Genomic DNA, 15,933 nt, shown 5'->3' with positions numbered 1-15,933 from the left:
CGTTGGAAACCAATACGTGCGCACGCACAAGCACATGCACACACAACCAAAACAGAAGATGTAAAAAAACAATATTCACTCTTGCTATGTGCAATATATTCTGACATTTTCCATTCCAGTCCGTTGTATTCTAATTCTAGAGTGTTCTATTTTACTTTTCTGGAGATGCCAACCTGGCCTAGTATATTTATTTCACAATCCACTAATGAGTGTCCAGTTAGAACTTAAAAACACTGCTTTAAGAGGTTTGGAGGATGTAGCTGTGCTGCAGCTCACAGCAGAATTTGATGAGCATAATGAGGACCTGAGTCACCAAGAAAAGTTCAATTGTGGATCCCATATGCTATTTAAAGCTGCAAAAACATGTGTGGTTCATATTAGAGATGTTTATAGTCTCCAAACGGTTGACATATAAACAAAGCCCTGGATCTTCAGGGAGAAGCTAGAAAGTACTCTTGGGTGGGATCCCCAGTGCCAGTTAACGCAGGTGCTGCTCTGTTCTCAGAGTGGAGGGAGGTGGGGCAGATCTGATCGTGGGGAGAGAGGCTCGTGCTGTCTTTGGAGATGATGCATTAACTCTTCCCAGGGAGCAGGCTTCCCAGGAGTCAATTACTTCCCACTGTAACTAAATGGAGCCTGCTGGCCTAAAAAAAAAAAAAAAATCAATCCACCTTTATGAGGCATATAACTGAATTCTCCTGGGGGAAAGGTCCAGAGGTGATATTGTCCCTGAAGAACAGAGAACATATTGATCTCATTTGGAGGTCTTGTTCTAAACAGGCTTTTCATCACCACTGATGTCAATCCAGGGGAGATTCAGGGTTAAGTCTCCTTCCTCCTGTTGACTCTGCTTCTTAGTGGTGGCCTTTTTCTGCCCTGGGCATGTAGCCTCAGGATTACATCCCAAAAGCTACTCAGTGGCCTGATTCCAAGCATATATGAGGCCACCACAGTCTGTGCAACCAGGGGGCAAAGCTAGGCATTCAGAATTTAGATTTTTTTAAGACTTTTTTATTGTAGTAAAATATGCATAATATCAATTTTACCATTTTAGCCATTTTAAGTGTGCAGTTTGGTGGCATTAAGGCATTGCATTAATTAATTGCATGGTTGTGCAACCATCCCCACCATCCATCTCCAGAACTTTTTCATCTTCCCAAATGGAAATGCTGTACCCATTGAAACACTGACTCCCATTCTCCCCGACCTCAACCCCTGACACTCACCATTCTACTTCCTGTCCCTATGAACTGACTGCTCTAATACCTCATGTAAGTGAAATCATAGAGTACTTGTCCTACTGTGACTGGCTTATTTCAGTTAGCAAATTATCCTCAGGATCCACCCATATTGTGGCATATGTCGGCATTTCCATCCTTTTTTAAGGCTGAATAATATTCCCTTGTTTGCGCATACCACATTTGGCCTCTTTGTTCATCTGTCAGTGGATGCCAGGTTGCTTTTACCGTTTGCCTATTGTGAATAATGCTGCTATGAACAAGAGTGTTCCAGTGTCTCTTTGAGACCTTGCTTTTGATTGTTTTGGGTGCATACTTAGAGGTGGACTGCTGGATCAGGTGATAATTCTATTTCACATTTTTTGAGGATCCTCCACACAGTTTTCCACAGCAAAGATTTTAAGGAATTCCATCATGGGGCATCTGGGTGGCTCAGTCAGTGAAGCCTCTGACTCTTGATTTTGGCTCAGGTCATGATCTCAGGGTCGTAAGATTGAGCCCTATTTTGGGCTCCGAGCTCAAGTATCCATGCTCAAGATTCTCTCTCTCGTCTCCCTCTGCCCCTTCTCCACCCCTCCTCTAAAATAAATAAATCTTAAAAAAAAATAAGGAACTCCATTTTGGGGGGATTTAGAAGATAAGAAACTGCAATTTTCACTTTTTAAAATTGGATTATCAAGACAATATTCCTCCTAATAATGATAGCAGCCACAATAATGATACCACTTACCAAGCACTGGGTAGGTACAAGGTTCTCTACAAAGCACCTCTTGTGCATTTTCTCCACTATATTATTAAACCCTCTTTAAAACCCTGTAAAGTGGTTAATGCAGGTATCATGTCCAAAGATGAGGTGCAGGGAGGTTCCTTTCAACACTGTATGAGACAGGTCCTATTGTAGCAAATGGCAGTCTGAGAGGTTAAGCACTTGGCCAAGGCCAGGAGTGTGAGGGTCTGGATTCAAGCCTACACCATTTGATTCCTGATTCTGCAAGCTTACTGCCACCAGTCTATGCCTCTTGTCTAATCTCTCTCTTGCATTAGTTTCCTTTGTCTTCCAACTCTTTCTAAGTCTGTTTGTGCACATAAATGGAACAAGATCCTGGAAGAAGCCATCAGTGTACCAATAGCAACCACCGAGTAGACCTCTGGGTGCTGGCACCCACTGGCTAGTGGAGATCGGGGCCAGGATGCCGCCCGCATCCAGCATGTGACCCTGACCATCAGCCTTCCTAATCTCACAACTTCTGACTAATGAACTGCTAAAGATTCTGATGATACTTGTACTTTCATTTTCTTAAAAGATTTTATTTATTTATTTTAGAGAGAGAGAGAGAGCATGGGGGTGGGGGGAGGGCAAAGGGAGAGGAAGAAAGAATCTCAAGCAGACTCTGCGCTGAGTGTGGTACCAGACATGGGGCTTGGATCTCATGACTCTGAGATCAGACCTGAGCTGAAATCAAGAGTTGGACACTCAACCAAGCCACCTGGACACCCTAAGATTCTGATGGTATTTTTAAAAAGGATATGATAGACTAACCCCCAGCATAGGTCCTTGTCACTTACTCATAAATTCTGTAAGAATGAAGGGATCAAATACAGAATACAAGGATCTTCACACAAACACATGACCAAGCCAACAAGGCAGCTGTCCTCTCCATGAGTCCCCTATGCCCTTGCTTTCTGGCAGATTCGACCATCTGGTGGCAATAGACTGCTCAGGAAGGGCTGTCGATGGCAATTACTACAACACCAGGAAAAGGAACATCAAACACTTGGTTGACCCAATTGATGACCTTTTCCTTGCAACACAGAAAATTCCTGGAATCTCGTCAACTGGTAAGCAGGGAGCTGAGAATTCAATAAGGATGTGTCAACACTAACTGCCTTTTTATTGATAGGGGGATGTATGACAAGAAGGAGTTATATGGGGACCATGGTTTCTACTCCAGAGATGTTGTTTGTTTATTACGGCTGGTATAGACGATAAAGACACTGTCACGTAGAAATCCGACATTCCCACAAGCAAGGAAGGGAAATGACACGTAATAGAGTGTATTGTACTCGTCCAGCTCTAAACTATTAAAACTAAGAATAAGAGTGATAATAGGGATCCCTGGGTGGCGCAGCGGTTTAGCGCCTGCCTTTGGCCCAGGGCGCGATCCTGGAGACCCGGGATCAAATCCCATGTCGGGCTCCCGGTGCATGGAGCCTGCTTGTGTCTCTGCCTCTCTCTCTCTCTCTCTGTGTGACTATCATAAATAAATAAAAATTTAAAAAAAAATTTAAAAAAAAGAGTGATAATAAAATTGGGGCATGGTATATTCTTTTGGCCATACAGGACGAATGTACCGTGTCTACTGTGTTTCATCTTATGAGCGCATTAATTTTTAAGTATGACTTAAATACATGATTAGTGCAATATTTTGATTGTTGGGAACGTAATAATGTGACCATTTGTGTTTGTACAGAACTTCATTGTTTTCAAAGAGGTTTCACATCCATATATTGTTGAAGCCTCTTTACAGCCCTGGCAAGTAGAGAAGCAGATAGTGTCCAAAAATGAGGCCCAGGGAAGCTCCTTGAGGTCGCCTAGCCCATTAGTGTGGCTGGTCTAGAATTAGGAAGTCCGGACTCCCGGAACCCCTTCCGACATGCTTTTCGTGGAGTCATGTTGCCTTAATGAATTTCTAAAAGGCTTAAAGCAGCTCCCAGAACAGTGTTGCTCCCCTGAGGGTAGGCAAAGGCCTAGGTAATGAAGGCAAGTTTCTTGTTCTGTGTTTAATTGTTCTCTTCATTCAAACACTTCAGAGTGTTTCCCAGACTCATTAGTCACCTTTGGCTTTTGAGGCTTTGATGAGACAATAAAAGTCTTCCTGGCTGAGTAGAAAGTTTCTACAAAGTGCCTGGTCTTTCCCAGAAGAGGCCTTGGGTGTGGTACCCAGGGCACACTTGGCTCCTACTTCCTGTCTCTGTGGGCTGGGCAGGCTGGGGACCTGGGGGCTGGAGGGAGGAATGGCCCTGGTGCAGGAGGAAGGGGTCTCCAAGCCCAAAGGGGCAGTCATGATTCAAAGGAGCTGCTCTCCTCCTGCTGAAGGTCCTCCTCATCTTTGCTGGTCCCCCTAAGGCTGCTCCCAAGAGCCTAAAGGAAGCGGGTGGAGCTGGCTGTTTATGCCTTCAAACTGCCCTTTTGGTGGAACCCTAGAGACTTCTGGTACCCTCAGGCTGTGGTTCCCCACAGCCCACTGCCCAGCAGGGCCACCCCTGGTCTTTTCTCTCCTCTGCTCCATCCACACCCCATGCCTCAGTTTCCACAGGCAGCTGCCTTGTGGACACAGCACTGGCCTTCCACTCAGCACCCAGGGGCCCTCCCCTCTCGGAGGCCCCGGGAGTGCCACCAGGTGAGGACGACAAGGCCACAGGCAGGACTGAGAAGCAAACAAGGTGAAATTCAGACAATTCGAAAGAGCAGAGACAGAGGTAGACAAGCAGCAGCTCTAGGCTTGTGGTCATTTCCCTCCATTCAGTCAGCTACTGTGGGCCTAGAAAATTATTCTGAGAGACATGCTCAGGAGGGGGACCTGAGGTCCCTTGGCCGGTCAAACAGTCGGGTTCTTTTGGCCACAGGCAGGTGTCCAGTGCTCGAGGTGGGGTAGCTCCAGCCCCCTCCCCTACCACAGCCACCTCGTGATGAATGCTGGCCTCGTCGGGTGGGCTCCCTCCACACGTTCCAGGCCTTCGTAGAGACAGACACAGAAATAGCCGCGCAACCGTGCAGCAGGCTCGCCAGGCCTGGCCCTCAGGCCTTGAGGCACTCGGACCAGTGCCTTGGTGAGTGGTTATCCTGAGGCAGCTGCCACGGTCCTGGAGGCAGGTTCAGGTGATCCGACCTACAGACTCTTCCAGAAATACCTGGACACAGGACCAACAGCCGTTCTCTAGCACCACCTCAGACAGCAGCAGGCTGCAGGCTGGGTTAGATTTTTGTCACCTTGTTCCTGTGATGGTGGACCTGCCTGGTCATTTTTTTTCTTTAAGATTTTATTTATTAATGAGAGACACAGAGAGCACATGTGCGAGAGAGAGTGGCAGAGGGAGAATCAGGCTCCATGCAGGGAGCCCGACGCAGGACTCGATCCCAGGTCTCCAGGATTAGACCCTGGGCCGAAGGCGGCACTAAACCTCTGAGCCACCTGCCCTGGTCATTCCTTTTAGCCAACTCGCCCACCTTCAACACCATTCGTTTCACCAATGAATTCAGTAATTTCTAACACTGATGTATTCTGAGCTGTTTGTTCAAGCATCTGTTATGCCAATTACAAGCCCTCAGGTGCTGATGATCAGATTGGCATTTATTTATTTATTTATTTATTTATTTATTTATTTATTTATTTATAAATTCAATTTGCCATCATATACTATCACACCCAGTGCTCAGTCAGACCTGGTGTCCTTCATGTGGTGTGGACTCCCCTGTGGTGTAGGCTCCTGATTAAGCTACCTTGTGGGTCACCAGGCACCCTCTGCTGTAGGTTAAGATAAACTGGCACACAGATATTTCATACTCTTTAAACAGAAGCTTTTAAAAGTAAATTACAGAGTTGAGCTTAATGATCCGTACCAGTTCCCCGTCACACAGATGGGGTTCGGGGTCTTGCAGCCCTGGTCTGAGCAGGAGCCACTCAAGAGTTAAGACCACCACCCCACATCTCCAACAGGGATGGTGGCAGCAGGATAGGGGGTGCTCCATCTGTGACTAGAGAGTGTGACTCAGTTGGGGACATGGCTCCACACTGCCGAGTTCCAAACTAGTCTCTCGACGATCTGAAGGAGATGTACATCTCCTGGTTGTCTGAAAATATAGCCAGAGTCAACCCTTTCCCCTCCCCGAGGCAACAAACTCCATGTTGAGGGGCTGCCCTGCCCCACAACCACTCCCATATTGGTCAGTCCTCAACACTGCCTGATGTGGTTCCGCTTCCTTTCAGGGGTCAGTGACAGGGGCAACGAGCTCAGGATGGGCAAAGTCAAGGGGGCTGTGAAGAGACACATATGAAATGGAGATGTGATCACTTGTGACGTGGAGGCCGACTTTGCAGTCATCACCAGGTCCATCGGGCCCGGCTACCCAGGAGGAGGGCCCTGGAGGCCTGGAATCCATCCAGCTGGTCTCCTCTCCTCTGGGAGTGGGGGCTCCAGGGCACAAGAGCAAGAGGGAACCTGGTTCTCAGCCTTTGGCCTCTCACTCAGTCATCCAACAAACATTGACTGTGTGCCAGCCATTGTTCTAGAATCCTGGTGTTAACATGGCAAGGGTCCTGCTCCACAAGGCTCTTGCAGGTTGTGGACAGACAAGGAGCTCTAAGAAAGAAGTACCCAGCTCATGCTAAATAGTGCTGAGAGCTATGGGTAGATGAGAGAGAGGGAGAGGCAGGCCATTTTAGATTATGGTCAGGGAAGGCCTCTCCGAGGAGGGGTCATCCATGCTTTCCTCGGTTCCTCCCGCATGGTGGAAAGGAAGAGAACAATCTGGTAGATGTTTGGAGGAAGCAAAGACTTCCCACCTCTCCTCAAATTTACCTCTGCCCCAAGCTGCCCTCTCTCACCCCTCCCTACCAGGACTGATCTTTCTGGTATCCAGGTCCTTCTAGGCCCTACCTCTCCTCCTTGACAGCACCACAAGTTTCAGTACTTTTGACAAATACCTAAAAAAGACTTTCCCATTTCATCCTCAAAATGGAGCCTGGAGATAAGCAGAAATCCCTGAGGGAATGAGTGTCAAAGTAGGAAAACCTGCAACTGATGAATTGAGTTCAAAACTCCAGGTGGTCCAGGTCACAGGGGGTCGCCACATGTTTGTGACCTTTACCCCCCATGAGTTCTATCCAGTCCACACCATGGATATCAGAGAAAAATCCCCTTGTGATTTAGGGGGTAGAGGGAAGAAACCATTTGAAAATACATCAGAACACTCTGTTCTTTTTATTTATGTATTCATGAGACACACAGAAGCAGAGACACAGGCAGAGGGAGAAGCAGGTTCCCCACGGGGAACCCGATGGTGGGATGGTGGGACTCAATCCCAGGACCCCGGGATCATGCCCTGAGCTGAAGGCAGATGCTTAACCACTGAGCCACCCAGAACACTTCACTCTTGACAAGACCCGCCCTTAAGAGAAACCATTTTACCAGAGCCAAGCCTGCTGGGATTTTATCAGAGCCTAACCTGCCTGGGGGAAGGGAAATATCCAAACATCCAAACATGGCAAACATGCCATGAACAGATGATAATATAAGAAGAGAAATGGAAATTCTAAGAAAAAAAGAAATGCCAGAAATCAAAACCACGGCAACAGAAACAAAGAATTCCTTTGACCAGTAGCCTGGATGCAGCTGAGAAAATCACCTCTTGCAGAGGGGACAATAGGATCATCTAAAATTAAAAAGCTAAGAGAAAAAGACTGGATGAAACAGAATAGAATATCCAAGAATTGTGGAACAATTGCTAACATACATGTAGTAGGAATATCAGCAGGAGAAGAAAGGAAAAGAAGCAATATTTAAAGCAATAATGACTGAGGTTTTCCGCCCAGATCAATGTCAGACACCAAACCATAGATCCAGGAAGCTCAGAGAACACCCAGCCAGATAAATGCGTAGCAAAAGTAGGAATTACACCCAACTTCTCCTCAGAAACCACACAAGCAAGAAGAGTGGCATGACATGTATGAAGTGTTGACAGAAAAAACCCACCAACCTAGAATTCTGTGCCCTGTGAGATTATCCTTCAAAAGTGAAAGAGTAACAAAGAACTTCTCAGACAGACAGAAACGGAGGGTAATTTGTTGCTAGGAGACCCGCCTTGCAAGAAATGTTGAAAGAAATTCTTCAGGGAGAAGGAAAATTGCATAGGTCAGAAACTCAGATCTATACCAAGAACGGAGAATAAGTAAATGAAGGTAAAAATAACTTTTGTTTTTCTTACTCTGAATTGATCTAACAGATAACACTTTGTTCTGAATAATAATAGCAACGACACATTCAGTCATGTTCATGTATGTAAGTGAAGTGGACGACAGCAATCATACAAGGGATAGGACGGAAGAATGAGGGGTGTTTTATCTAAAGTGTTTGCCCTACCTGTGAAACAGTTCTTTGAAGGTGAACTTGGATTTGTTATAAATGTATATTGCAAACTCTAGGGCAACCACTAAAAATAATTTTTTAAAAAAGAGGTGGTTCTTTAAAGATTTTATTTATTCATGAGAGACACAGAAAGAGCAGAGACACAGGTAGAGGGAAAAGCAGGCTCCCTGTGGGAAGCCCAATGTGGGACTTGATCCCAGGACCCCTGGGTCATGCCTGGAGCTGAAGGCAGATGCTCAACCACTGAGCCACCCAGGTGCCCCAAAAAGAGGTATTATTGATATGCTAAGAAAGAAGAGAAAATAAAATCATATAAAGTGCTCAGTGAAAACCACAACAGGCAGAAAAAGAGTGGAAGACAAAAACAGGAAAAAAAAAAAAAGAACTCCATCAACAAACAGAAAATAGTAACAAATGTGGCAGATATTGATCCACCATAATTGATCACCTTAAATGTCAATGGCCTAAATACTCCAATTAAAAGGCAGAGGTTGTCAGGGTGGATCAAAAACCAAGACCCAGCTATAGTTGTCTGTAAGGAACCCACATTAAAAATAAATATAGATTAAAAGTGGATGGATGGAGAAAAAATATACCAGGCTAACAAGAACTGAAAGAGAGCATCGGTAGCTATACTAATCTCAGAGCAGATTCTAGAGCAAGGAAAGTTTCCAGGGTCAAAGGGGGGTATTCCATAATGTAAAGGGGTCAAGACTCCAAGAAGATGGAACAATTCTTTTTGTTTGTTTGTTTTTGAAGACATAACAATTCTTTGTGTTTTTTTTTTTTAAGTTTTATTATTTAAGTAATCTCTACACCCAATGTGGTGCTTGAACTCACAACCCCAAGGTCAAGAGTCTCATTGCTTTTCTGACTGGGCCAGTCAGGCACCCCAAAGACATATCAATTTTGTTAAAAGATTTTATTTGTTCATTTATTTTTGAGAGAGGGAGTGTATGAGTGAGTGTGAGCAAGGGGAGGGGCAGAAGGGGAGGGAGGTGAATCCCAAGCAGACTCTGCACCCAGCATGAAGCTCAATTCTGTGACGCTGGGACCACCACCCAAGTGGAAACCAAGAATTGGATATCCAACCAACTGGGGAGCCACCCAGGCGCCCCAAGATGTAAAATTCTTAATGTGTGGGTGCTCCTAAAACAGTGTCAAATATGTGAGACAAATAGAACTACAGGGAGAAATGGGTGGATCCACTCTCATATCCATGGAGACTTTAATCACCATCTGTCAGGGACAGATCCAGCAGGCAGAAAAATAGTAAGGGCTCAGGTCATGATCTCAGGGTGGTGAGATCCAGCCCCATGTCGGGCTCCTTGCTGGGCTCCCTCTCCCTCTCCCCCTCCCCCTGGACCTCCCCACCCCCAGCCTGCATGGTCCTCACGTCCCACGTTTTCATACGTGCCTGTACTTGTGTGCCACACGCCTTTGTACACACAGCATGTTGGGATTTTTTCTACCTGAGGTGCCCCACTCTCTACCTTTTCTCTGCCAAATCCTGCAAGGCCGTATTAAATGACCCTTTTTCTGTGAATTTTTCCCAAGCCAGGCCTCTCCTGAGTGCTCTCATCATCCTGTGAGCACCTCACTCTCTCCCCTGGTTTGGGGCTCTTCATTTTTTTCTTTTCTTTTCTTCTCTCTCTCTCTTTTTTTTTTTTTTTTTTTTTGGCTCTGACACCTACAGTCCAGCAGGTCCTTAATCAGTCCTCCTTCAGCCGAATGGAGCACTTGGGCAGGTTTCAGAGAAGAGCCAGTGACGTGGTGCCCAGCCTGGGGAATAGGCACCTTGGGGCTAGCTGACAGAGAAGGCAGGAGGCCAGAGGCTGGCTTGGGGGCACCCTCCACGCAGAGGCGATGCCGCACAGCCAGTGAGCCCCTCGGAGGACCGGCTCCCAGGCAGCAGGAGGGACCCAGGTCGGCCACGTGGGAGGGCCAGGCCTTAAGATCAGAAGTCCTGAAACAGCTCCCCAGGGTTAGAGCCAATCTCCCTGATGGTGGGTAGCTAACAGGACGTAACCCAGCCGGTGTGGAGCAGGGGTTCTCAAACCTTAACTTGAATCAGCATCACCTGGAGGCTCATGAACCCTCAGTGTGGCCCCTGCCTTCCCCGCCGAGTTTCTGATGAGTCTGCGCTGGGGCCCATCAATCTGTTTTTCTCATCAATTCCCAGGGGCCGCTGGTGCCACTGAGTGTGGGGCCCTTCTTGGAGACGAGTCCTGCTGCTTAGAGGCAGGGTGACGGACCCCATCACCTCTCCACTTCTATGATAGAATCTTTTTTTGTTCTAGGTGTTTCTAACTGGGGAGGCTATGCCTTGGCCTGTGCACGCTGTACATCCTAAACACCTGTGAGGTCCACAGACCTTACCTAACGAAGGCAGTTGGGTCCAGGAGCGCCTGGGAAAGGGGACTGGGATCAGGCCCTTCTGTCCTTGCTAAGGTAACACACCCAGCAGGCCACACCCACGGGAGGAAGGTTCCAGGCTAGGGGCGCAGGCCCAGCATCACTACTGCCCTTCCTCAGCCTCACCCTAGGGGAGCAGACTCTGCCACCAGAAGATGTTGGCCCTTTGGTGTGTGGATTATTTTAGGCTGATTATTTTAAAAAAATATATCAAATAAACGAAAAACAGGAGGACTCCATGACTCTGCCATTCCCTCGGCCACACCCACTGACAGGGATTCCAGGCTCAAACCCTCTCTCCATCCCTGGCTCCTCCCAGAGCCTAGAGCACCTTCGGGGGGAATTTCCCAGAGTCATTTGGATCCATTTGGATCGTGAGAAATTGGCATCGAAAGCCCTGACTTTATGTCTAAACCCCAGGCCCCAAATGACTCCCCCTGTGAGCTGCAGCTTTACCTGAGCTTCTCCTTCACCTGAGAGCAGGCAGGAGGTGACAGGGCTGCAAAGTCTGAGAAGAAACAGTGGAGGGAGCTGGGGTGTGTTGGCTGGAGCCCAGAAGAGTAGCCCCACTCCAGGCCTCACACCTGAAGGGGGGAAGGGAGAGGGACCACTGCCCTAGGCCACCTGACAGACAAAAGCTGCCTGAGGGGCAGGGGTCACAAGAGCAGATTGAGGTTCAGTGAAAAGAAGAGTTTGCCTTCTTCAGGGAGGAGGAGGAGGAGGAGGACTTGGGCCCAATCAGGCCCAGGGAGGGGTTCCCGTGCTGAGTCAGGCTGAGCCCCCCCACCCCTCGGCCACTCCTAACCAGTCCAAAAAAATCAGCTTTCCTGCAACCTAGGGCCTCACTTTCACAGTCTGGTCCCCCAAAGGTCTCGATTACTACTTGCAACACCAGGAACCAGGTCTTCCATGTCTGCTTTTCCAACAACCAGCAGAGGGAAACACGGCGCTTGGTAAATTCTCGTGGAATGAATGAATAAGCGAACAAATGCATACACGAGTGGGTGGCTGGACGCAGGGCAGCAGTTTCCCAACTTCAAAGGCATGTGAATCACCTCTGGGGCATCTTAAATCACAGAGCGCAAAGCCCACCCAGGAGTCCTGACTCAGTAGGCTGGAGGTGAGCTGGACAAGAGCATCCCCGACATGTTCTGGGTGACCACATTCTGAGACCCTGCATTAGAGGCTTGGTCTGGGGAGAAGGGAATGCAATCTAAGGGCAGGAAGGTTCCTGAGCACTGAGCCTGGACACAGCAGCTCAGATGGGCCGAGTGGTTGGGATGAGTCCCCAGGCAGCCGGTCGCTGAGGCCCAGAGCCCATCCAGAGCCCTGTCTCTCCCTCGGCTTCTCTGTCTCTTTCTCCCTCCTGAAACCATGTTTCTCTCCAACACCTCTCTGGATTGATGTTATACCCACTTTACAGATGAGGGAGCTGGGATTCCAGCAGGTGGTGGGGGCAGGGATGGTTTGCCCAACACACCCAGATCAGGGGGCCACTGGGACCTCTGACTCCATTCTCTGGGCTCTTTCCATGGCTCAGAAGTTTCCTGGTCCCTGGTGAATGCTAGGGTGCCACAGGGAGTGGGGGGGACTAGAGCGGCTCAAGTGACATTTTCAGAGGAAATGGTCTGCCCCCGTGGGGCCCAGAGGGCCTTCTGTGCTTTCTTTGCATTTCCTGGATCTGAATTGGAAACATTCACTCAGGGGGCTGCCTCACACATGATTCCTGATTCACGCAGACACAAAGGAATGAACCCGCCCAAACAAATGCACACAACCCAAGCGCTTACCCGCCAGGGATGGAAAATTCTCCTTTTAGGTTTCTACACAGTCCATCATAAATACATTAATAATGCATCACCCTTGTGAGGAAAAGAGAAGGGAACATTTTCAAAGCAAAAGTGTGTTGAGCCCCTGAGCCCCTCCTCTGGGCCAAGCTAGGTTTGCTGTGGGAGACGATGGGGGATCAGATCCAGGCCCTGGGTGGGGAGCTCAGGATCCACTGGGGGTTGGGGCAAGACACAGGAAAGGATGGAAGTGTGCAGAGCAAGCTGCTGTAGGGACAGCGAACAGGCATTTAGCTCACCTCAAGGAAGGCTGCCTGGAGGAGGTGACACTAAGCTGGGTCCTGGAGGGCAAGTAGGATGTAAGTAACCGGGTAAGGAAGGGTGGGAAGGATCTTCCAGGCAGCAAGACTCACATAAGCAAAGGTGCAGGCATATGAAGCCATGCAGCATGCAGGAGGAAGAACTGCAATCGTCGTACTAGAATTCCACACGTCACTCACTGGGCATCCCTGAGCCCCGGAGCAATGCTGGACAGAGTTGTGGTCTGGGCAGCCGGTGTGGCCTGATTGCTGAGGGGGTGAGGGATGTCCCTCATCTCTGCTCTGTAAGTTGCTTACAAGCAGGGCCTCCCATGTTGAGGGACAATTCTTAGGGGTCTGATCTGATCATGACTGTGGAAGGTGTGGGTACCATGCTGAGGAGCCCGGGGAGGTGGCCACCAACATCTAGGGCACACTCTGCCCACTGTGGCTCTTTGCTGTGCCCAGGATGTTTGTCTGAGGGCAGAGCAAATGGCTGGAGAGCATTCCCCAGACTTTGTCAGGAGCTAAGAGCTGATTGATGACACTTTACAGGAGGGACTAAGGGTGGATGGATGGATGGATGGGTGGATGGATGGATGGATGGATATGTGGATGGATAATGCAGAGAGACAGGAACATGGCTTTATCCTGGATTCCCATTCTCTTCTAGCACTTCCATTCCACTCCACTTTCTTTCCTAACCTTTTAAAATTGAGTTACATAGAATAAAGAGGTGCATGCACCATAAGTGGACAATAGATGAATTTTTACATATGTGCACATCCATGCAGCTACTGCCAAGATCATGCTACAGTTCTAACTTCCTAGAAGGCCTCGTTCTCCAGTCCCACTTTGAAGAGCACCACCACCTGCCCGTGAATATCAGCCTGCCATGCTCCCGCGTCAACCACGGAGACCACCCACACACTCAGCCTCTAAGCCCAGAAGTCATCCGGGGCCTCCGTCCCTACTCACAACACACTGGACCCCAAGCCCTGGCCACTCTGTCTCACTTCAGGCCTCTGTCCCTCCTCTCATGTCACACTGTCTCAGCCTGGGCTGGTGTAACAGCCTCCAGGTCCATTCTCTCCCTGTGCCGCCACCTCCACTTGCAGGGGTCTCCTTGAAGACCATGTGGTCATTCCGTGACTCCTGGAAATTTGCAGGTGGGCACCATTGGCCAGATTGCTCCCTGGGGCTCTTCGTAGAGGCTGAGTGCCAGCTCCCTGGGGCTCTTCCTACACTGCTGACTGGTCACTTGCAGCCTGACACCCCCAAGGCCCTCCCCAGGACCCCGAAGGATGGGAATGGTGCCAGCAGGCAGTGTGCTGGGAGGAAGTGCTCCCACACTAACTCCCGGGTCCCAGAAGCATTCCCCTATAAAGGGAGGATATGACCCAAGAGAGGAAGAAATGGAAAATAAAACCCAGACAAAGGGCAGGAAATGGCATTGTGGGCAGGTGGGCAAAGAGATGCCAGGAAATGCCCTAGGGTGGCCCTCCAACCATGGCCCCCAGGGCATTATGGAAATGCAGGCTCTCGGGCCAGCTGGGAGTAGACAGTTCCCATGTGACCTTTGCCAGTACTTTCTGTGCTGTTCAGACAAGTTTTCAGCGAGTGCTCCTCACCGCCCCTGGCTTGGCTCATTCCTGCTCTTTCCTCACCTGTAGTCCTAGCTGCTCCTCCTCCGGAAAGTCTTACTTGAGCCACTCTGATAAATGAGGTTGGAGCCCCTGCTCAGCGCTGTGATCCCCACGGACTGTGTCTGCCTCATCAGTCTCCTAGACTGTGACCCCCCCCCCCCCACAGGGCAGGGACTGCGTCACATTCCCATCGTATCCCTGGTTCGGGGCCTGGCACACAGCCGGTGCTCAAGAAAACTTTGATGGGCAATGGAATGAATGAGCAAGGACCCGGGGAGGAAGGCGAGAGCCCTTCTCAGACCCATCCTAACCTTCCTGTTGTAGAGTCCTTCGTCTTGGCACCGTCCCCCTCCTCTGCTGGTGGAGGAGGAGGGAGAGGATGCGCTTCACCTTGGCCCCTTGGACTCCATCCCCTCTCCTCCATCCCCTCTCCTCATGTCTTCACCTAAGACCCACCTTCCTCAGGGGGACCAGAACTTTTCAGCCAGAGAGACATGCATGGTGGATGAGTAGACAAGTGGTTCTTCGGGACCTCTCAGTGGGAGAGAGGAGGAGAATCAAATCACTTAAATAATAATAATAATAATAATAATCAGCAAGTATGTCAAAGGAAACAAGCTTTGGGCTAACGGCCAGGGGACCCAGCCCTGCTAGTAACAACTCACCCCATTTCATGAGCACCTGCTGTGCGCCAAGGACCACACTGGGTGCTTTCCTTGCATTCTCTCATGTAATCCTTACAACAAGCCACCCAGGGGGCATTATTACTATTATTATCATGGACATCCCCATTATACAGATGAGGACGCTGAGGCGTGGAGAGGCTGCCAGGAAAGACCCAAGTCAGATCTGTGTGATCCCAAACCCTGCCTCCTGGGCCCTGGGTCGGGCTGCATCTTCTCCCTGGCTCTGCTCCCTGCAGATGCTCCCGTGTCCACACCGGGTGATGTCAAGAGGACGGCTGCAGCAGGCATGTGGACAGGCCCATGGATGCTGGGGGCTCAGGGGACTGGGAGCCCTTCTGGCAGTCAGGCCACTGGCACATGATGGGAGCTGAGCAGGGACGAGGGTACAGGGAGTAGCTCACGCTGGACCCGCAGAAGTGAATCTTCAGTGTTTTTAACAAACGCTAAACGTGGTTTTCTAAGAACCATATGTAGTTACAGGAGGGTGACTCCCAAAAGAAGCACCCCAAACTGTTCCAAGTTGCTGCTTCTGAGCAGTGGGTTTGGGGCAGACGAGGCCCAACGTGATGCAGGACTTTTGTGATGAGTCTCTCAGGGGCATTCGCATGGCTAAAGCAAAATTTTATTTTGCTCTAAAAAGAGAGAGAGAGAGATTGAGCCCAAACATGCCTCCCGTGCTCGTAATCGTGTGTCTGTCTCTCTTCTTCCTCCCCCTC

At 49.2% G+C, this 15,933-nt stretch overlaps 1 protein-coding gene across 1 annotated transcript in view; it reads left to right on the top strand.

The window, feature by feature from the left end:
* DGLUCY (D-glutamate cyclase) overlaps positions 1–15,933 on the top strand; it is a 38,028-nt gene that overhangs the window by 21,913 nt on the left and 182 nt on the right. The window contains 3 exon segments of the mRNA XM_041757776.1: positions 2,929–3,077; positions 10,685–10,722; positions 10,725–10,775. Of these exon segments, the coding sequence (XP_041613710.1) occupies positions 2,929–3,077; positions 10,685–10,722; positions 10,725–10,775 (238 nt within the window).

This window comes from Vulpes lagopus, chromosome 6 (assembly GCF_018345385.1).
Source record: "Vulpes lagopus strain Blue_001 chromosome 6, ASM1834538v1, whole genome shotgun sequence".
Classification (NCBI taxonomy): Eukaryota; Metazoa; Chordata; class Mammalia; order Carnivora; family Canidae; genus Vulpes; species Vulpes lagopus.
The sequence above is the reverse complement of the archived record's forward strand: the minus strand, read 5'-3'. Positions and strand labels throughout refer to the sequence as shown.